The sequence below is a fragment of the Coenobita brevimanus genome, chromosome 61 (genome assembly GCF_032717465.1).
Source record: "Coenobita brevimanus isolate Jiangsu-jjx chromosome 61, ASM3271746v2, whole genome shotgun sequence".
Classification (NCBI taxonomy): domain Eukaryota; kingdom Metazoa; phylum Arthropoda; class Malacostraca; order Decapoda; family Coenobitidae; genus Coenobita; species Coenobita brevimanus.
This window is the reverse complement of record NC_137014.1, coordinates 36523949-36548410: the sequence shown is the minus strand read 5'-3', so window position 1 is coordinate 36548410 and position 24462 is coordinate 36523949. Positions and strand designations below refer to the sequence as shown.

General features: G+C 40.8%; 1 protein-coding gene across 2 annotated transcripts in view; it reads right to left on the bottom strand.

The window, feature by feature from the left end:
- LOC145403821 (uncharacterized) overlaps positions 1-23939 on the bottom strand; it is a 33667-nt gene extending 9728 nt beyond the window's left edge. The window contains exons 1-6 of one of the 2 annotated variants that reach the window (XM_080275501.1): positions 23872-23939; positions 17760-17922; positions 14593-16268; positions 9699-9974; positions 4832-4975; positions 2047-2290 (exon numbers count right to left, since the gene is read on the bottom strand). In XM_080275501.1, coding sequence (XP_080131627.1) covers positions 2047-2290; positions 4832-4975; positions 9699-9974; positions 14593-16268; positions 17760-17916 — 2497 coding nt within the window. In that variant the 5' untranslated portion in view covers positions 17917-17922; positions 23872-23939. The remainder of the gene's footprint in view (positions 1-2046; positions 2291-4831; positions 4976-9698; positions 9975-14592; positions 16269-17759; positions 17923-23871) is intronic. The other variant, XM_080275502.1, reaches the window with a different exon arrangement.
- Positions 23940-24462: the final 523 nt, after the last annotated feature.

Below are 24462 nucleotides of genomic sequence, written 5' to 3'. Positions count from 1 at the left end.
CACGCAGAAGATGTTTATACTGTTCACAACACACAGCTGGTCCACTCAGGTGTTACAAAGCTCCTGTCTGATGTTACGGTGCTTACAGCACACTCGAATAGTAATTTCAGAGGTATTTCGGTACGAAGTTCACAAAGCACACAGAAGAATCAAGAGAAGTCGGCAGCAGCACGGCAACAACTCGGAAGAATGGCGAAACAGATTCTCTTTCCCATGCTAGACTCACTACATGTTTGTCCTCTCTTTATGCTATAGGAGAAAGAGCTAGCCTCTGAGCTTCATGGCAGTGGTAGACTCGTTCCATCACTTTCACTATCTCACTCACTAAGGTGGGTAAAGGCGGGTAGCTAGCTGGCGAGCCTCATGGAGAATTTCAAGACTGACGAAAAGAATCGGAGAATCTGCCGAACGATCGGAGATTTTCGTAAATGGGACTATTTCTCAAAACTGCCGAAATGTCAGATTTGCCGGGGATTTGGATGACGAAATATTGGACTTTTACTGTATATATATATATATATATATATATATATATATATACTGTATAGAGCTACGTATATGCACACGCAAAGGAATGCCCATACTGCCATACTTTAAAACCATTCATGCCACAAATGAGCTAAAATATTCCTTTCACTATCTTAACAATGTTTTAAACATAAAGAATGACTGTCTCACCAACAAAATTAACAATTACACTCTTCCCCGTGATGTTATCACTTATAATTTTTTTCTCTGCTTGACCACAGGTAGTGACGCACTGTGATTAGGGACACTTTTAGTTGCAGAATATAAAGTTACAGCATTGACATTCATGGATAAGGCTGAAGTAACTTTCAATGACTAACAATCTATTAAATGATATCAGAGGCAGAATGGGTGGTAACAGCTTGTTTACACGTGTTCAATACGCAAATATTAAAATGCCTGACTCAAATTTTACATAACAGCACAACAAAAAACAGCTGCTACGAATCACCTACTACCTACACTTTCCCTATTCAGTACTGTATATAGGTTAGATGGGACTATGCAGACCTCGACTTATGATGTTTGTTTTAATAATAATGATAATATAGATTATAAGGGCCTCAAGGATTAGATATCTCAGACTGCTCCACATGAATTCCCATTTACTTCAGACAATTTAGTATGGAAATGTTTATCTTTAAGCTGGATTCTCAGCAAGGCATCCACATAGTCCAGTGTCAAATATCTTAAACATTTAAAATTAGTACTGAGTGCAGTATTACTGTATTAAAACTGATAACATGAATGTGTGGACAAGCTTTTTTTTTTTTTTTTTTTGGAAACGTGATGATGATGACGATGATGATGATGGAATCTATGACTTCTGTACCACTACCAGTGGTAGGTGGGGGTGCTCACCATCCACTCACTCGATGTACTGCTGCTCTCGGGTGTCTGCCATTTCCTCTTCTCCATCCTTCTTTCCTTCATCTTTCCTCATGTTTCTGCCTACAGGTGACTTTACACTCCCTCTTCTGTCTTCCTTTCCTTCATTCTTTCCTCTTCCTTCTGCCTGTGGGTGACTCTACACTGAATGACAAGCCAAATGGTTTCCTGTACACCAGGAAACCATTTACTACACTGGGTGGTCACCAAATAACCAAATTTTGGCGCCTGGTGGTTTAGTGGGTAATTACAGCACTCCAATTGGATTGAGCCAGTGAAGGTTTATATCCAAGGGATGGTTGGGGTTGATTGCTCATGTAATGCCACTTAGGGATGAATGAGGCTGGTCACTCATCTTAAATGTCAGGACCAACTTGCCTAGCCCCGGGTTCCTACGCTCCTCATGGAGCGACGTAGGGTTGGATGATTATGATGATGATGTACCACTACTGAGTACACTGTAATGTGGGATGCTGGTTGATCACATCTAACAATTATACACGTTCCATAAATGATTGGCTAAAACTCAGGACCTGCATAGCTTTTTGTACACTCAGTTTTAAAATGACAATGAATGAGGGAAAACAAAGGAAATTTGGCGAATATGACAAAGTAAGATTCACGACCAACCTCGGGAGATCCACTGCGCAAGCCAACGTGAGAGCTGGACAGCACGCTTGGGGAACATATGGAAGAACTTGGCTTTTATAGCACCATGAGAAAGGTCATCCACAGCCTGGATAAGGTCAGTGTGTGTGGTGCCGGCCACTGAGCGGGAGAAGAGGTAGTCAACCACCGGAGCAGTCTCTGCCCTTAGCCGTGTCCCGACACGATTCTGCACTTCCTCTATTGGCTGGCTGTAGTCTAAAGCCAGCTGTTGTGGTGGGAAAGATATTTCAGTGACATTACTCTGGCCATCTTTTTAATCTACACTTACTATGCTGGTGATGGGAGAATAATGATATATGGTGATAATATATATGCAGTATAAACGAATCTACTAATCAACAAAGCACAGAAGGGTATCGTTTCGTTTTTCATTTAGGTTTAGTTTTTGAAGGCACCAACATCCTTGCATGTGTCGGCCTTGGTCACCTAAAAGTGGTTCTCCATGCTGCTCGATCTCTGGCAGCTTCCCTACTTAGTCTTTTATCCCTAAGGTCACAATGACCTCATCCCATGCCTTTTTTTGGTCTACCTCTTGCTGCCCTACACCTAACATTAACACTTCTCACTTTCTGTATCCAGTTACCATCCCCCATCCTCTCCACATGCCCAAACCATCTCAATCTACCCTCCTCATCACAACACCAAAACACTCCAGTCCCATCCTACACCTCAAATCTTCCATCGTAAACCTAGCCCCCCCAGGCCCTGCACTTAGGGATGCACAGCACATCCACCTAATCATTGTCATTTCTTCATGTATGAGTCTGTGCTCTTCCTTTACTGCCCAGGTCTCACTACCATACAGCATCACACTCCTAACACATGCCACATACAAAGATCCCTTAGCACAGAGGGGCAGGAGGCCCTCTCAATGTCAGGAAAGGCAACAGCTCCATGAACTTCTTCCAACAACTCCTCACTCTGGGCACAGAGCTAGCTCTAGCCCCACCTCCAGCACATAACATGTCTCCCAAATAACAAAACTCTTCCACACACTGAAGAGACTCACCAGCAAGGTCAATCCTTTCACGCCTGACAATCTCCACATGCTCTCCCCAACACACCGCGCATGTGAAATCAGCGTTTTCTCGCAGTCTACCTCTAATACCACCATATCTCTTATGCACTCACTCATCACAAACAACTTTTTACAAGATAGAATTCTATGCACACTACAGTACTTACATACTGTATCCAAAATATGGTTTGGCTTTCATTCTACTTGATGTATGTCTACACAGCACAACATGTTTAAATGAATTCATTAACTGTAAAATCTTAAACAGCACACATACACAAAAAAACAATTATGTCCATTGTTCATGCTTCTAACAAAAAATACAACTTACTAATGTTTGGAGGAATTCAAGGTAGTGCAAATGCAGAAGTACTAGCTTATCTAAAGATGTCTACAATAAAAGATTAAGACAATGATGGTTAGTTAAATATTACATCTAAAGTTTTAATTTTTCAACAGCATTGACATTTTGGCTGGCCGAAGACGTTATTTACATCATCTGAAAAACTCTCATAAGCTGGCCGATGATGTTATTTATGTTATCGAAGTAAACTATTCACCAAAAATCGATTGATTGTTCGATGTTCATAGGATAAGGTTTAAAATGCATGCCAGTGTCTTCCCATTCTTCCTGTGCTCTTCAAACATCATTGGGCGGCAACTGTTGATATATTTACTGTATACAGATTTTTTTTACTTTTCTAATGTATGCATGTACAACATCTTTATCTATTTGCTGTATACTGTGTTAGTAATAGCGAGTTCATGTTCTGTTCATTCTTGAAAGCGTATGTTACTGTAGAACAAACTCGTATGAACAATTAGAGACTAAATGAAGTAGCCCCCCAAAATATCGTCAGAAATACAATACGGGTATATTTATGAGACAGTGCGCTGATGCAGCGCACCTAGCCTTCCTTATGGTGTTAGTAATAGTGATGTTGGTTGGTTGTTTGCTATTTTATACATATATTATTGAAGAACAAACATTTGCAAACAAAGTGAGACTAAAATGAATAAAATTGCAAAAAAAGTAACATCGAAAATAAAGAAAGTACAGTATAAACAATTACGTAAACTGGCTACGTTTTTTTTACATCGTTTTTACGGTGTTAGTAATAGTGAAGTTGGTTGTTTGCTCATTATTTTACACATATACTATTATAGAACAAACACTTGCAAACAAAGAGAGAGAAATATGAATAAAATAGCACAGAAAATAATGTCGAAAATAAAGAGTATAAACATTTATGCAAACTGCCTACATTTTTTCAAGGCATTATACACTCTGTAACAGTACTGGTAATGCTGGTACAGTATTCTATTCAACCTTGTACACATATATCTTTATAGAAAAATCAATTGTTAACAATTTGTCACTAAAATGAATAATGTAGCATTAGAAAAAAAAAAAAAAAAGTCAGAAATAAGATAAGAATATGAACATTTGTGAGAAACTACAGTACTCGTTGCCTGGCAACCCCAGGCCGACCTTGGGGTGTAGCGAGGTGCACGTGCGGGGCTGGCCAAAAAGTTCATTGTTCCTGTCATATACATTTCCAAATTTTAAAGTTACTCTTTATATACTGAACAAATATGGGACACCAATCTTTCCAATTATGATAGTGTCAATCTGAAAATTAAAGAAAAGAAGTCTACAGAAATCCTTCCTTATACATCCTACCATAATATTATCACAAGGTGACACCTGGAAGAGATGTTACTGACCAGGACATTGATTATGGCAGTAGCTCCACAAGCAGAGGTAGCAATCTGTGTCACCTGGCGAGCTGTTGCCTGAAGTTCCGTCCAGATCATTACTTTCTTCACTCGTGGGCAGCTTTCTTCACATCCACCCTCACCTTCACTCGCCTGGACACACATCGTTCAAAATAAATCACTAATAATACCATACAGCTGCATAAACAAATAACATAAAAATTCCCAACTGCTTTATAAATACACACATTTTCATGGGCTAGATCTCTGTTGTATGAAAGGAGATCAAGGATGGGCATTTGTGTTGTGCACTGATATAGTTCAGTAGGTCTACTGTCCTTATACACTCTTCAGACACTTGGTGGTCTACTGAGTTATGGTATTGAAACTGGATATAGACCAAAAGTTTCATTCCAAGGGGTGGTTTGTATATACAACTTATATCATGCTGCTCAGGGAAGAGCAACTGGTCACTTCCTTTAAATGTCTGGACTTAGTGGCCTAGCCCCAGGCTTCTATGCTCCTGATGAGGAAATTATGGGTGGGATGACTGATGAATGGATGGAAATGTATTTATTCAAATACAATAACTTCAATTACAGGCAGGTCCCGTTAAATGGGCATATGCCACAGGGGAAACTGATGACATGAGAATGGACAATTTAGACCCAAATTAGTGATATGAGCACAAAATTCCGATGTTGCAAGAAATGACTTGGCATGAGTGGAAAATCTGAGAAGCTTGCCATTTCTCACCACAGACTAGATGTCCTTGGCTGCAGCCACATCTCCAGTCACTTTCCTACAACCACAAGGTCTCCTCAGGTCATAGGCGCCGAGTCTCCAGTCTCCCTAAACTCTGACGAGCCTCCAAAATTGCCCTTGGACGTGGAGGTTCTCCCTACGTCTTCAGCAAGTGAGACAGGGGAGATCTTTAGCCACCCTATAATGCTGCCACCAACCATTTCTCTCTTGTTCTTCGGTGATAGAAAATGGAACATGCCCCAGCGGTGGTGGAGACTCTTAGGGGTGGTTGAGCCAGACAGCGCTCATACTACTTAAGTAAGTTTACTTACTTTATTCACGCCATTTCCTCCTTTCACTACTTCCATCCATCCATCATCCAATTCTACGTTGCCCCATGAGAAGCGTAGAAGCCCAGGGCTAGGCAATTTGGTCCTGACATTTAAGATGAGAGTGACCAGCCTCACTCATCCCTGAGTGGCATTACATGAGCAATAATCCCAACCACCCCTTGGATAAAAACCTTCACCGGCTCAATCTGATTGGAGTGCTGTAATTACCCACTAGACCACCAGGTGCCATAATCTGGTTATATGGTTACCACCCAGCGTAGTAAATGGTTTCCTGGTGTACAGGAAGCCATTAGGCTTGTCACTCAGTGTAGAGTCACCCATAGGTAGAAGGAGGAGGAAAGAATGAAAGAAAGAAAGACAAAAGAGGGAGTGTAAAGTCACACGTAGGCAGAAGGACGAGGAAAGAATGAAGTAAAGAAAGACAGAAGAGGAAGGAAGGAATGGAGACATAACCATAATATGCATTATTATAGGTGCGTTTAAGGTGTTTGTAATCTTTAATTTTTTGTGATTTTATCTGGACCAGAGCTGACGGGGGTCAGTTAGCCTGACGAAATTTTTCCCATACGTTATGTACTCCATCATACAAGTTTTCACTATCCAAGCAGTCCTCCACTGGCATACCCTACTTGTATAACAGGACCCACCTGTATTTCTCTCTCAAGGTTTAGCTTTTATTTAACTAAGTACTCATGCAAGCCGAAGGTACATTTAGGATTCCCTGTTACTAGACAATTCTGACAGAAATGAAGATTACATCAACATTCCCATGCATTCCCCCGCCTGGGAGCACAGTACTGAGCCTGACCAGCCAACGAGCTTTTGGTTCCACAGCACTCCCATGGAAAATTACAATTCCTGGGAATAGCGGTAATCCTCCCCTTTCAGGAAAGATAGACAGAGAAGGAGAAGCAACTGCCTCAGAGAAATCCTCAAAACTCTTCTGATACTGCTAAAGTGGTCAAAAGCATCCCAAAGAACCTTGGTAGGCCTATGAGGAACTAAGACAGTAAAGGTCCCGATATATAAACATACCCGGTACAGTGACACAAAAACAATGCAGGTGAGGAGGAAGCATCAATTACAGAATGCTCCAAAGCATAAAGTGCAAGGACACTGAATGCAAGTTCTTTCACCTTAACTTTTTTACCTTAATTTCAAGCAACAGAGGCAAATACTAACGCTATGACCCTACATCCTCTCCACAGCACTTCTTTGTGACAAGCATCTTATTCTAGTTATTCTAGTATTAATCTATTGTTACAACTGAGGATACAAGAATTAAGTAAGTAAGTAATAAGGACTAGCACCAAGCCCACGAGGACTACATGGCACTAAGATATAAGAATTAGATGGCAATTTTAGTCCATGTTAAAGTGAAAAGAATATACAGTCAAGTCGCCTATGGCATGGACTTCCATGCCACGGTTTTCCATGACACGGCAAGGTGCCAGAACCAGAAAAAACGAACCATGTGCATAAAATACCTATGGCGCGGTGGCATGGCAAGGTTTGAAACGCCCGGGCAAATTCCCCTGGTGGTCAACGCGCTCCTCTGTTTGTAAACAAAGAAGATGGCAACCACTCCAGCTCCATCCTACAAGTGCTCCAACTGTGGACTTTTTTCTCTCTTATGAGGAAGTTAAACCACCAAATTCATTGTGTTCAGTAATTAAACATTCAAGATTCTTTGGACATTGTGACTAGTTTATAGGTTTGTTCGTAAAACCACCATGAACTGGTTAGTGATGAAGCACCTATCTCTGACCTAAGACGAAGTATAATGCCTCCCATCATCATCATCACATATAAAAGAATGATTATTAATGTGTTAAATGTGAGTCTTGTTGACATTTGAGCATACAAACTTCATCAAATAAACTTCTTCAATCAGTGCTGGACCGGGCAGCCTCTGCCATCTTTAATGTTTTGGTCAGTCAGCTGACCAGTTGACTGACCAAAACATTAAAGATGGCAGAGGCTGCCTGGTCCAGCACTGACAGAAGTTTATTTGATGAAGTTTGTATGCTCAAGTGTCAACAAAACTCACATTTAATACATTAATAATCATTCTTATATACAGTACATGACGACGATGATGGAAGGCACTATACTTCGTCTTAGCTCAGAGACAGGTGCTTCGTCACTAACCTGTTCATACCAGTTTTACAAAGGACTGTAAGTAGACACAAGGCTGATCATCCTCCCGTTTTTTGTGCCTGTTGTTACATGTAATACATGCACTGACTGACTGCTTGATTGTGTGCCTGTGTAAAGTGGGGGCAAATGGGGAAAAGTGGGGTGAGAAGGGGGACTTTGGGAGAACGTCCAGAACCAAATTCCATTTTTCCCATAAGTTTAGTTATTTCTATGGCACGGTTTTCTGTGGGGCGGGATTGTTCCAGAACCAATTACCCGCACCTTAGGTGACTTGACAATAGTATCTTACACTTTAGGGACATAATTAATAAGAAAAGAGCCTGAATTCCAGCCCCCTGAAATGTCTGAAAGCTGCAACTACGACATGATTGCATAATACCCAGTGCTTATTCCTAATCAAGATCCACCTCATTAACCAGCTGCACAGGGGCATGTGGTATCAATCTACTTTCCTAAATTCTTAAGCCTTCACATACAATACAAGCAGATGGCAAGGACTTAAATTACCGTCATGCTGTACCTCCACCCCTCTGCCACTGTAAATAATCATAAGCCTGACCATTTTATCCTGGATACGGCCATGCCTGAGGGCTACTACTACACTGAATAAAATAATCAGGCATGACACAATATAAAATACTTAGTAGGTCCTCTGGCTATGAGAGGTAAAGGAGACAGTTTCTAAATCCTTCTCCCCACGAGGTCTCTCGTACATGAAATAATATGGTCTCTTGGTCTCCAGATTTGAATTCAGAGCTTGTATTCATGCTTAAAAGATTTTCTCAAATATTATTTGGCATCCAAATCCTTTAATACAGTCATACTTCTGTTAGGGAATATGCTGGAAAGGATACAATGCTCATATTCTTTGCAACATACTTTTCAGTCAAAATCCTCATTGTCAATATCAAATCCATAAACCCCTTACTCTTGTTAGTCTCATACTGCTCCTCACCAGCATTATCTTCTGCAATATACCGTATCACACCATCTCTACACCAGCCCACCATATTATACATCATATCTGGTACAGACTGATCCCTCTGTGATTTGTTTACTACACACTCTTCCTTGCTACCCTTCCATATTTCAAATGAACTAGAATTGCCTTTCTCTAATCTCCTGGTACTCTCCCTAAAGTTCTTGTTAGTTTTCATACTTTACTGTGCTGACTTCTTCCTCACCATGATACCTCAACCTTTTCCACTGTCACCCAATCTCACTGCCTACTGTATCTTCACCTTAACAGCTGCCTTAAGCATTTCCCCTTTACTGCCTGGTTCCTGTGCTGTATCATAAGTATGGTAACCATATATGCAAAGAAGGGTACTGTAGCAGCAGTACTGGACACCATATCATATTTCAAAAGGAGCAATGCTGGAAAACCCAGCATGAAACAGGCTTGAATAAAAGCATTTTCAAATTAACTTTTTTCATGGTACTGTATCTCAAACAAATGTCGAGAAATAGAAGCAGGTACACAGTGAACACTACTTAATACATGACAGAACATGAATTAAATTAAAATATGTACCATATTGTACTGCTTGTGCACTTTGATTTAAATTCATAAAAATTATTAAACTTCCTGTCTAATCCCAACCATCACATCCTCTTACTGTATTTGGATCTTGGGTGGGATTGGTGTTCTTAGGCCGCAAAGACTTGACTGGAAGTGGACATGGATGTGATGAAGGTGGAGGGGCAGAGCAAGCAGAGGCGGTGGTAGTGGTGGTGGTGGTCGTGGTGGGAGGTATTAGGGGTGGTGGGGTGGCCCGGTGAGTAGCAGGAGGCTGGGAGGGGATGGGGTAGCCAGGAGTGGAGCTCCCCACACCCGGCAGACTGCTTCCTGCACTTGCATCTGACACTGACTCTGTGCAGTTTAAGCTTACATTCTGAAAAATTGGATGCTAAATTTACCAGGCGTATGTAAAGTTAGCGCTCGATCTCTCTGGTGAATGCCATTTCTTATCTCTAAATGTAATGTCAGCGATACCATACTCTCAGTTTTTTGTGCTCCACATGTTTCAAGTCATCAAAGCTAAATCATAAAAACAGGTACCGTGAACCGGGGTGACTTCGTACGATTTTGAAGGTTATTTCATCCTGACACAATTTATTTTGGCCAAAATACTGATGTTAAGTATTACATACGTACGTGAGCCAATAACCTGTAAGTATCTAACAGCCAGATAATCTCAGTATCTCCATCTAGACGTAGTAAAATATTTTATAGGTGTCCGAGGTCACCCCGGACTGGGGAGACTTCGGACTGCCTTGGGGTGACCCTGGACACTCATTAGAAATGCACTGAAATGGGCCCCTAGTAGCTCAGCTGAATGTTTGGACAGTTCTGGGGGGTCTTCGGACACTGCGCGACTTTTAAAAAAATTGCTGAAAAAAATACAAAAAATACAGAAAAATTACAAGTAAATAGTAGTGATATATAGCAAAAATAGATGAAAAAATAAATTTTCCATTGACTTACAACCCCAGTTTAGTTGATTATACATATACATTATAGGGAGTACATTCTCACGCTATGCGCAGGCTAAAGGCACGATTGTGACTGACTGACCGGACGGTTTAAAGCGTGCCGGCTATTTAAATGCCTAATTAAAGGGAACTTGGAATGGAGGAACAGAAGATAGGGAAGGAAAGAGCTAAAGAGTGAAGGAGCTTGGGAAGGAATGAGAGAAGGAGCTTGGGAAGGAGAAACAGGAGTTAGGAATGAGGAACAAGAGGAGGGAGTGGAGACGAACTATAAGGATATCATACCGGTACCGTACCATATGGTAACTTAAATAATATGTGTTCTCACATCATATTTCTTAGCAGCAAAAACAAAAATAAGCATGCAGACTGTGTACATTGTACAAAATATGTTTTATTACATATAAAAAAAGCAAATTAGATATGCTGTCTGACCTCAACCCTTTAAATATCCATTGTCCGAAGTTACCCCTTTAAATCCCAAAAATGCGTACACATTCACTCATGTCATGTTTACATACATTTAAAATGCAGATTTTAACCCTTTCTCTGTTCCAATCTTCAAGTTAGACGTTAAAGTAAACCTCTAAATGTGTATAAGCGTGCGGTTTGTTATGATTCGTTCACACCAGACCAAGTTTTCCCGTATTCATTTTTTCACCAAAAAATAGCATTGTCTTTTTTACAATATATTCACCAGTGGAACATAATATTTTAAAAAGATAATTATACATAACATTTTACAAAACCTATGCAACATTATCCCGTTTAAATATATACGATATCTTTCTTCGTTTAGCAGCTGCGTAGCATTTAATCTTTTTATGCAAATTTCGTCCGAAACCACCCCGTGTCCGAATTCACCCCGGCTCACGGTACCGATAAATGGTATATCTCCAATCAGCTGACTCACATCTCTGAAAACTTAACCTTTAGAGTATATACTAAACTCAACTAACTCTTTAAGTGCTTAGTGTTACTAAAGACAAACTAGGTTTAAAATCCATAAAATGTATGTAACAGGTTTTCATCATTTAATGAAAAAAGCAACATGGACACCACTCTGCCCCACCCTGCCTAAAATCGAGTCCTACCCTTTCTTGAATCATACTTGTATTATGCATTAAAATGATTACAGTTAATTTGGGTGAAGAGGCTACATGAGGCATACTGCCATGAAAGTAAGTACAGACATGAGGACAGTACAGTACTTGTATGCAAAAATATATAGCTACCATAGCAAATTTAGCAATGATCAAGTTCAGCGAGGTGTGACCAGTATAAACACTGAAATTTGGTACCGTATCCACTGTACTACTGAATGATTATAAGTGACTGAAAGATTAAATTAAAACACTGATACAGCCAGCTCTGAAAAGCTCAATTTCAAATATACCTGTATACAGAACTGTAAACAAGTACACCAGTATATTATTTATGTATATACCAGTAGGTTTATTGAATAGATGCTAAAAAAAAAAAAAAGTTTCAGGGACCACTTTCATTTTCATCAGTGGAGTGTGAACACCTACTGATACAACCAACAGCAAAGAAATACAGTAATCCCTTGATTATCCAACGTAACAGAGCCAAAGGCAAGTCCGGGTAACAGCTCCGTCCGGATAATGGACTTCTCCCCTGGTCCCTATTCGTACATAACCTAACTTTGAAAGCCAGTTTAAAAGGCCACAATGGAACATCGTACAATACTTGTTCCTGTTGTTTAACACTATTCTGTCTGGCCAAGTAGACTTATAAACCACAGCCAAGCAATTACCAAGGTCAAGCAGGCCCATCAACTACAGACAAGCAATCACCACTGCAGGACCATACCCTGCAGCGATGTGAAAACATGAAAAAATTGGCTACACAAAACATAATGGTAAAATGGAATAAAATCATGGTAAAATAGAATTAAATCATGGTACAGTACAGTAAGCAAGAATAAAACCAACATGAACATTCAAGATTCGACCATCCTGCATGAATCTTACCCAGGATTTCCCACTTCTACAAAGTCAGCACTACCCTCTTTCTTTTCCCTGGTGGAGGGGCCATCATCACACACCCTAAGAAGAGGCATGCAAGGAATAGCAAGGCCTAAAGCAGGTGGGGAATCACCACAAAAGCCGCCATGTGCACCACCATAGCAACTGTCTGCGAGGAGCTGTTTACAACACAATCGCTATGTGGGAAAAGAGATCGAGCAAAGGGGGTCTCTAGTGGATGCCGGGTAAACTATCCAGCCAGATATGGCAGTGCCACCAGACTATTTCCTGCCCATCCGGATGGAAATTTTCTCGCAACCAAAATTTCAGCTGATGCATTGTCCAGATATTATGGAAAAATGTATGAAAAATGGTTTTGCCCAGCCAGATCACAACGCCCAGTTATGGTAATGGATTGTCCGAAAAACAGAGTATAAGTAACCCTCTCCCTACCTGACCTGCCATGATTCATTCTGACTGGGCCTAAGCAAAACCAGCAATGCCTTGTGGACAGGTGTACTACAAAACTGGATAAAGTTGATATGAAACACCACTTGCAATGAAATTCTTGAAGTAATGCTATAGATCTGTATTAACAACTCTATTGTAATAAACTATCAAGAATTGCCAAACTTGTGAAGTAAATTATATTATCTTCCAAGTTAATTGCACAACTGTTGTCAAAAGCATGAACAAAGCAATATTAATATTACCAGGACAAGTCCTGAATACATAGCAAGCTTGCGTTCTTTGATTTTAGTGTCCAAGTCCCTGCCTGTCTCACCAACATAAATCAAATCATAGTTGAGACAATAGGTCAGTTACACGAGGGTGGTGCAGTGCAGCACGAGTCTGAGACAAGTTTTATTCCTGACCGGTTTCGCCAAAAGGCTTCTCAAGAGGATGAAGCCTTTTGGTGAAACTGGTCAGGAATAACACTGTCTCAGACTCGTGTTTTCCTACACTACCACCACATCACAGTCTTTATATACTGTACACCTGCCCGAGATAAGTGTTTAGTTTTATTTTTAACTCTCCCACTAATCATTCCTCAACAAACCAATTTCCACTCAACTCCATCCACTCATTTTCATATCTGTCCATGTAGGCCTAAACTGATAGGTCATCTGTTGTATAGTTTACAACACTGTACAGTAAGCCCTCCATTATCTGAGGTAACAGAGCCAATGGCATGTCCAGGTAATGGCTCTGTCTGGATAATGGACTTCTCCCCTGGCCCCCCTCCGTACATAACCTATATAACTTTGAAATCCAGTGTAAAAGGCCACTACAGTACTTCGTACAACAGTTGTTCCTGTCATTTAACACTATCTGGTCAGGCAGCCCTATAAACCACAGCCAAGCAATTACCATGGTCAAACAGACCCATCACCCACAGAAAAGCAATCACCACTGGGAAAACTACCCAGCCAGAAAGAGTGGCGCCACCAGGCTACTCCCGCATGGCTGGGCGGAGATGTTCTCGCAATCATAACTTCCACCCGGATGCAGGCATTTTGTCTGGATAATATGGAAAAATGTACAAATAATGGGTTCAAACAGCCAGGTCACTGCGTCCGGATAATAGAGAGATTACCGTATTCCCCCTCACTTTTGTCCTGTAAATACCATCACATAATACATTCCTACCTCAGAAGCTTTTGCTACTTGTTTTCTTTTTTATTCTTCCTTCACACCTCAAACATTTCACACAGCTATCCAACTTTCCTGGACCCAAAGCAGGGCAGGGACAGACCACCTTTTGTATCCCCTCCTTTTTTCATTCAATAGGCATTTGAACTCACAAACCCACTACCCCCTCCCTTTCAGCTGCCTTCATTTCGTCTTAGGAATATGTGGATAGTATTCTGTCTTCTCAATCCATCAGCATACTATGCTGTAGGCTGGGATGCAATATCAAAGCCATCAGCATGTAAAATGACTTGTAAATGTGTACAGTACATTGCTATCTGCCAAATTTATTTATAATCACATTAGAATCTAAGTCTTCATAAAGAACATGCATGAATACCTGTGAAGTTGATGGATCCGAGAGTATGTTGAAAACAGAGTTTTCGCGCCTATGGAGTCGGCCAGCACAAGCCTCTAGGTTAGCAGTGTCTGGTTGTGGTGTGGATGTGACATGGCTGAGTTCTAGCTGCTGTTCTTCCTTCTTGGGTCGGTGGGAGAAGCAGACATTTTCATACTTGGGGCTTGACAGTTGGTTATGAAAACTTACACTACGGCCAAACTTCTCCAGGGGACTATACTCTTTGGCTGGGCTCACCTCTGGGGCAGAGACAGATCCAAGGTTGTTGTTATTCCTATTGCCAGTTTTGGTAGCAGTCCTGCTGCAGGCACCTGGCCCCACCTGGGAGTCCTCATGAGCCCTTATGGCCCCCTCGCTTCCTCCTCGGGATCTACCTACTGCTTCATATCTTTCAGAATTGCTATCATCACCATCTTCATCATCAGCATCCTCACAAAAATCATCATCTATCATGTCCATTATGTCAGCCTCACCCAGGTTGTTCTCCACACTGTCATTATCAGGGGGATCATATTCTTCCTCAGGAGCAAGTGGGGCAGCAACTGCTCCAACTGCTTCCTCTTGTTCATCACAAAACTGGTTGAGCTTGACATTCAGGTCTTTTGAAAGGTTCATTTTGTCCCTTGGCACATTTAACACACTATCTGCTGGTTTGGGTCTATCATCCAAACCAGCACTGGGGCCCCTACCAATGTTCAAGGGTGAGTTAACTTCATGTACACTCAAATTCAAGGCCACATTGTCAATTTTACCATCACATATACTAGACTCACACCGTTTGCACATAAGGTTCCTCATTTCAGAACAATAATTATTAGCTTTCCTGTCTAAAACACTTATAGGATTCAAAGCACCAGCGGGACTAAAGGCAGCAGCATGCTCTCTACCTAACCTACTATCACACTCATCAACACAATTGTCCTCACAGTCAGAATCCACATCACCATCACCATTGGGACCTGGGTCAAAGTCCATCTCTAAAAAGTCCATATCCGGAGAAAAAAGGTTGTTCTGGTGAGGCGGGTCAGGGCGAGTAGTGCGGATGCGGTGGGCAAGTGCTGAGCCACGCGCTTCCACACTGCGCTCCGTGTTGGGCAGCCCACAACTCAGGCACATGTCTATCAGATGGGAAAGGTTGGCCTCAAAGTTTTCACCTTTGTAGGTGTAGATACACCCATCATCTTCATCCTCCTCCTCCCCATTGAGCAAGTTGAGCTGGTCAGGGTATTTGGGAGGTTCTCGGCTTGGGCTCAGCTCATTTCGACTAAGCTGACGGGCCTGAGGCTGTTGTGGTAGTGGTTGCTGCTGTGGTCTGCCAGTGCTGGGAGAAGCATGCATCTGGAAGTACTCATCCATGCCATCCTTGACGGAGGCCCTCTTTTCTGGATAGACATTATTGTTGACCTTGGCTGGAAACTTGTGGTAAAGACAGAAGGATTTGTCATCAGCACACCTCAGGTTGCATTTCTCTTCCACTAAGTTATTGTTCAAGAGGGACTGGTCACTGTGCCTCTCTCCCCTGGGTGGTGGCAGTGCCTGGCCACCACCAGGGGCTTTGTGGATCCCATTGACTGCCATAACACCATTTGTGATACCTGGCACTCTATCATGCTCACACTCTTCACTGTTTTCTTCTTGGCTCCACTGTTCTCCGGCAGCTGAAAAGAAAATAATGTAACATTCAAACATTCATCATCATCCAATCCTGTGTTGCCCCAAGAGAAGCGTAGAAGTCCGGGGCTAGGCAAGTTGGTCCTGACATTTAAGATGAAAGTGACCAGCCTCACTCATCCCTGAGTGGCATTACATGAGCAATAATCCCAACCACCCCTTGGATAAAAACCTTCACCAGCTCAATCCAATTGGAGTGCTGTAATTACCCACTAAACCACCAGGTGCCATAATTTGGTTATATGGTTACCACCCAGCATAGTAAATGGTTTCCTAGTGTACAGGAAACCATTGGCTTGTCACTCAGTGTAGAGTCACCCACAGGCAGAAGGAAGAGGAACGAATGAAAGAAAGAAAGACAAAAGAGGGAGTGTAAAGTCACCCGTAGGCAGAAGGACGAGGAAAGAATGAAGTAAAGAAAGACAAAAGAGGAAGGAAGGAATGGAGAGAGGAGAGGAAAAGGCAGAAACCTGAGAGCAGCACTACATCGAGTGAGTGGATGGTGAGCGCCCCCATCTACAACAAAAAATAATGTAACAATAATAATAATAATAAAAAGCAAAAGAACTTAACATCACCTCTGATAGAGGAAGACCATGACAGAAGTGCCTCCAGGCTTTACTCTCATTACCTCCCTTCTTCTCTCAAACACTTCTCTTCCTTTTTATACCAAGTAAGATTACTCAAAATTAACATGAAAGGAAAAATTTGTTTTACAGCACATAATCCACTTCTGAATGCAAAGGTGAGGAGGCACTTCTTCAGCATCTCAACATCAGACTACCTACTTTTAAAGCAAAATTTCATAAACTCATGTAGGAAAATAAAACTACCATGTTAAAAAAAAAAAAAAAAAAAAAAAAAAAAAAATTACTGGTACAAGTGTGAGTGAAGAGACAGTGATGACGGTACTAACAGCAATACTGCCATCAGACAAATGATATGCTATAAGTAGCTAACGATACCTGTGCAAAGCTTATTTGTTGCAATTGTCATATGTGTAAAGTCAGAAAAATGTTGATCAAGCATTAGTGTGATTTTTCGGTTTTGGGCCAAAGGAATCAAATAACTTCAAGTCACTGTCATGAAAGGTGGATAGCATAAAGGTTATCAGGCACTTTTATTATTCTGTCAAATGCACTAGTAAAAGTTGTGAATGAGGTATTTACACATACCATTTACAACATTCACTCACAGGGGTTAGTTCTCTCAGGCTTCTATGACTCGCACTCAGTTGAATAAAACCTGTTACCTGGAACAGACTATTGTACAGTACTAGAGTAATGTGTCCTGACAATAAGGGGCTCAAGGTACAAATATTAACACACCCTGGCTAAATAAAATCATCTGGCATTAGCTGTGAAAAAATACCAATACTAGAGTTGTCCTGACTCTGAGGTCATTAACATGGAAAAACTTGTTACCATGTGCTGTTACTATCACAACTTTGATTTTCAATACTACTTTATAACACTAACCTGCCAGCAACTTCTCGGTGGCTGTCCTGGCACGGTCCTTTTCCCTGGGTGGGTGTGGGAGCTTGGTGGCGGGTGGAGGCGAGAGGTCCCTAGGTGGCCTCAGGTCCCTCAGCCTCGCACCTTCGCCCCCACGCTCACACCCGCCACACCCGTCCATGGCTTCCTGCAACATCATTTACAGTTTACTACAGTGTGTTTCTTCTCACCCCCCAAGAAAGATCCCTAACGGCATTCAGCTTAGCCTAGTTGAAGGCCGAACGCAGTCAGATTTGAGGATCAATTTCATTGACAATTATGGAGGCCCATTCCTGCTTAATGATTAGAGTCAACAAATCTTATGCAATTATGACTTGGTACTTAACCTATGGAAGTAGCCCAGTCTCATCATGTGAAATCACCATCATTATCCTGACCTTGTCTCACCTAAAAATGGAGTAAGGATACCAGTAACTAACTATAATAAGGAATGTGTCTAAAGCAATAAGTAAAGAATGTGTCTAAAGCAATAAGTATGGAATGTGTCTAAAGCAATAAGTAACTTTCACCTATGAACTACTTATGCAATGTAACATTATCAAATCAGAACCCTTCATGGCTCTCACAATCGAAGGAATGTCAATACGGTACAGTGATCTGTGCTATACTGTATGACTTGAGTGGGAAGGACAGGTATTACTACACAGATTAACAGTACCACAGTACAGTAGGACCTCATTTAGCGTGTCACAATAGCTGTACTGTATCGTGTTTAGTGACGGGACGCAAAAAGTACCGGTCCACAACTTTTGCAAGAATGCGTACATCTCTCATAAGTCACTATTTGTGCCAGCTTCTGTAAGAAAATTGACACACTTGAGTCCAACACAGAAAACACAGTTAATGCTGCACGGTCTTGAAAAAATCACCAGTGAATTCATGGCATGGCAAAACAAGAAAGTAAATGCTGCTCAACAAACATTCATCCCCTGCTATTTCAAGAAGCATCAAGAAAATGATCAGGCCATCCAAAAGATCAACATTGATAATGATCACAATGATCGAAAAGTGTTACGAGAGGTTATTGATGTTCCAGATTTTGAGTTTGAATAATTTAATGATGTGGAGAGGGAGGGGGTGGGAATGGGGCTTGCAGTAAGTCGCCTATCAAAACTCTACCTCACCACGCACCATTCAAACTAACATGCAATGTGAAGTGCATAAGTGTAGCTGTTCATGCCAGTGCCGTGAAATCATGGTTCTAGGGGCTTAAACAGTGAGTGAACAAGTGTGGCTCATTTCATAAGGTATGCTCTCTAATAGTTCTTCATCTTTTTTCCCTGTAACTCTCTGGACCCTACCTTACCCCATTCTGTGGTGGAACAAGAGGCTGGGATGATGATAATAAATTACTATTCTGGGTAGCCTAAATACTGTACAGTTTTGTTTCAGCAGCAAAAATGTTTTATCAACTCAGTTCTTCTTCTTCCTGGCTGTTTTCTATGATTTGTCTAATAATTTTTATGGCGTGTCAAGTGGGTTGGTGAAGGGTTAGTGCCCCTCCCTGTAAAACAAATAACTCAGAGTCAAATGGCCACCCCGTACGGGATTATGGCGTCTGGCAATAGATAGATAGATAGAAATTAGTTTGTGGTTGGTGGGAGCGCTCGCCATCCACTCACTCGATGTAGTAACGCTCTCGGGTGTCTGCCCTTTCCTCCCCTCCATCCCTCTTTCCTTCCATCCTCTTTTGTCTTTCCTTCATTCTTTCCTTGTCCTTCTGCCTACGGGTGACTTTACACTCCCTCTTCTGTCTTTCTTTCCTTCATTATTTCCTCTTCCTTCTGCCTGTGGGTGACTCTACACTGAGTGACAAGCCAAACAGTTTCCTGTACACCAGGAAACCATTTACTATGCTGGGTGGTAACAATATAACCAAATTTTGGGGCCTTGTAGTTTAGTGGGTAATTACGGCACTACAATCGGATTGAGCCGGTGAAGGTTTACATCCAAGGGATGGTTGGGGTTTATTGCTCACGTAAAGCCACTCAGGGATGAGTGAGGCTGCTCACTCTCATCTTAAATGTCAAGACCAACTTGCCTAGGCCTGGGCTCCTACGCTTCTCATGGGGCAACGTAGGATTGGATGATGGATGGATGGAATGTTAAATCAGTTTCCTGTTGATTTTGCTTTCCTGGTTTTATCTATTGTATGTACATTCCAATTTCCCAATGTACAGTATGTTTGTTTTTTAAGCATAATGGCAAAGACTTACTAAAACTTACTCAAATCTAGTTATCATCACTATCCAACCCTTAAATAACCATAATCTAGAATTGCCTAATCTAACATAATATAAACTAATTTAACTCAGCCTAAATATTAACCTAACAATGAAATAATGTAACCTAACCTATCAATCTAACCAACATAGCCTAACCTTACTTAACTGAACTGATATGAACTTAATTTAACCTAATTTCACCTTACTTATGGTAATTTAATAAAATCTGCTGAATGCAAAAGTAAACTAAGTTCAGTGGACCTAAGTAAGATTTAGTGACAGTCCCCCATTAAAACACACACATAATGGGAAAGCAAAATGCTAAAAACAAGAAGGATGCAAAAATCACTAAGACCCCACCATTTACCCTTGTAACATGATGAACTGATTACCTTTTCACAAAATAAGACTGATTTTTCACATATTCAAATATTAGGATCCTGTATAAAGCCTCATGGATCAATATACAATTGCTATTTTTACTTGTATGATCATCCTCATGCAAGTCTACAAGTTATTCCAAGATAGCATTAGCACTTGTCACTACTGGGTGTGCTAATGTCAGTGATGGGACAGTAGTGTTGGAGTTCAGGTAGCAAGTGAAGTGAAAAAACTTCCAGTTTAGGTGAGTTCAAAACTTGCATTTAGGCTTAATTTTGGTGGTATTCAGCAAGTGAAATAACAACCAGTTTGGGTGAGCTGGAAACATTTCAGACTATGTTGGGTGAGTGAACCTTGGCCAAAAAGTATTCCCATTGAAAATATTATAACTGGCTCAAAAAATATGATAAAACATTATGTAATGAATGTTTTCAAACAAATCCTCATTGTAAAATGAGGGTGTGTTACAGAGGAAACAAACTAGAAGAATAAGAAGTGCTTTCTTCAGGTCTTTCGGCTTCTTAAACTAAGCCACACATTAACCCTATTCTGAACTCTATTTCCGTCAGAGATGTTTAGTTTCTCAATACCAGATACATTACTGACATACCACAACCTTGCATCTTTAAAAGGGCCAATACTGGTGACAACATAATGTTTTTTCTGATGGTTTATTATGTAGTCCTGATGATTCTGATTTTCGCTTCCAAAGGATATGCTTTGTTTTCTATTTATAAGGATATCATCCAATGTCTTGATAAGGGGCTGGGCTGGTGTCCACTGAATGAAATGTAATTTCCCATTGTACAAACACACAAATATTACAATGAAATTACAGTTACTGTACAGTACCTGGGAGCAACCCTTAGCCTTAAAAAAAAAAAAAAAAAAAAAAAAAGTACGATGAAATAAAGCACAGAACACAGTAAAACCTTACAAGATGAGTGTTCACATGGAAAAATATATAGTAGTATACCAGTTATGTCTGGTATAGCCTAAGTACTCGTAGTTATGTTGGGTATGGTAACCTGGCTTCAGCAGGTTGATAGAAATGAAAGGTCAAAATTGGATTAACTGTACACCTTAAAAAAAAAAAAAAAAAAAAAAAAAAAAAAAAAAGTACAGTAACCAAGTTTCAACTCACACATTCCTAAGTTTTTTTGGGGTGTTCCAAAGCTATATCTCACCTAAAATCTTACTGGATACTACATCAGGAATCAATAAAAATGACGATGTTGCATTCATATACAACACATAGTTACACACTGAGGCAACTGGTGTCTGCTACACCACAATACACAGCAACTCGTGGTGTACTGGATGCGACTCAAACTGTGGGGCTGTCTATTAAAGTAAGGTTGGAATTGGTCTTGGTTAGGATTGAATTACATGGGTCAAGATTATGTACAGTAAAGTAAGGTCAGCATAGGTTACCGTAACTGCACTGCTGGCAGTTGTACACCATTAGTTTCTGGGTAAATTTTTACCAGTTGCCAATACACCAACCAGGTAGTGCAATATATTTTTCTGGTAGTTTCTGATGCGATTCAAATGTTTCTGACCTTCATTTTTTTCAGAAATGCCTCATTTCCCCTCTTTCCAATCATGAACTTTGATTGGACAAGTAGGTGAAATCAAGCTATCTATCTATCTATTGCCAGACACCATAATCCCGTAAAGGGTGGCCATTTGACACTGAGTTAGATGTTTTACAGGGAGGGCATTTTTGGGGGGGACACCTAAAATTGCATAAAAAAAACACCAGAAAAATATGCAATGAGTTAGTTGTTTTACAGGAAGGGCATTTTCTGGGGGGGGGGGGGAGAAAAAAGTAAAACAACAACTAAAATTGCATTAAAAAAAAACAGAAAAATATGCTGTGCCAACTGCCAACATAACAGAACAGACCAAAACTAACCCAACCCAACCATACAGACCTAACCTAACCTGACCAAATCTAACCAAACAGACCTAACGTAACCTCAACTAACACACCAAACCTAACGTATCCTAGGGGAATGCTTACCCTAGAGATATGATGGTTCAGGACAAGGGTCGTCTGAGTCATTGTCGTCTTCCAGGGGTAGGCCTAGAGGGATAGCAGAAACAGCACCACAGGACCTGTTTCTTGGTTTTCACATACTTTTTTTGTACTGACCACAGTACCACTGATGTCTGTCGTTTCTAAATTTACCGGCTTAATCACCCGTAAATAATCAGTATCACACCCAGGACACACAGCATGCCTTTCTTCTTTAAAGGCCATACCGAGAAGGAGTTGAAATTTCCATCCAAAAGAAATCAAATACCGCGCTTCAAATAGATTGGTAGAATACCATCACGTGCCCTAAAGTAAGCCTATGAGTGGGTGATACAGACCTACCAGATACAAGCACAGTCGAAGAGAAGAGAAACACGTACGAACGCATGCATTTTTTACATGGACTAGCCGTGAAGATCTAAAGGTATGTATTTTTTGGAATATTACATTAAATTCATTATCTCTGAAAATATCAATTTCCAAATAGGGTTATGGGGGTTCATTATGATCCTCAGGGACTATATTATCCGTTAATGGTGCTAAAATTCCTGAACTGCGTATTGGCAACTTGTAAAATAATACCTAGTTTCTGTATAGTTCCACCATTATAGAACAGGAGGATAGTGGGTTCCTCTCTCAAAAGTTGGTCATTTCTGACAGTTAAAGCAAAAATCAATGGTAAAAAAATCACACAGAGAACCAACAGGAAAAACAAACTTATCTCCAATAAGAAAATGGGTCAAAACTTAAAAATACCAAAAATTACACTGCACTACAAAACTGTATGAAAGGACAAACTGACCAATTGTCTAACAATGATGTTTTCTAACTGCAACACTGCAGAACTTGTCAAACAATAACTGTCAACACTCTGACTTGCTTAACAACACAAACTTCTATCATTCCAGTATCTGAGTATGACAGTGAAACATACCAATTACCATATCTATGTTAAAGTTACAGAAAATCCTTAACAATTCACAGAAATAAATAATGTTAATGCCGCTTCGATTGTTCCTTCACTATGAGTTAAAATTTTCATCAGAAACTGCACCAAAAGCACGGAAAAGTCCCAGTCATGACCATCAGGCAAATCAATATGGGTACAATTAACCAAAAGTGTATCTGTCAAAACTTGTGGCCGGACATGAAACGGAAGCATCAAATTTGTGGCTGTATGAATGGGTGACACTGGGCCTTCAAAAGAAGCCACACCCAGCGAAACAGATACAAGGCGACATCAAATCACTAATGGACTGAGATTATTTTTATACGCGGTCCGAAGTTAAACAATTGCATACAACTGTGCTAAATAATAACCCTTCATTTCCGCTACACAGCTAATACTCAGGCTTATCACTTACTTCACAATTTAATCCTGCCGCTCTACTTCACTCAAAAACCTTCAAAATAATAAAGATAGACTCACCTAAGCGCGAGGGGGCGGCAAAATACCATGAGCCAGCAGGTCTGCGTCACTCCCAACTGACCACTCCGCCATATTTGCTCCAGGCCTGCCAACACAACACACAACACGCCCGACCATGGCACCAGGCATGCCAACCACACTACCTCTACCATCTGGGACCTCTCTGTCCATTGATTCTCGTCTTATACACGACAGAGCAGATTAACTGAAGAAAATTCGGTCACATAATAAGGGTTATGTACGCATGAACACCATTACTTCAACCAGCTGGGGCCTCTATACCTCCATGGACTTTTTCTTGGTTCATACCCAATGGAACCTCAGTTAGCAGTTGGAAATACCTATGTCGATACACAGCAGGCTACATGATAGTGAAGAAAATGTAACCGTATAAGTGCAAATTTCCATTGATTCCATTACCGCAACCACCTCGGGCCTAATAATCTCCACCGACTATTTCTCGATTCATATTCAACAGAGCCTCCAGCTCTGTTAGAACTTAGCACAGCAGAATAAGTGAAGAGATTATGCTAATATAACAAACGTAAAAAGCTTAATTATCTGATAGTTGATGGGAGAAAGTTCAGCATT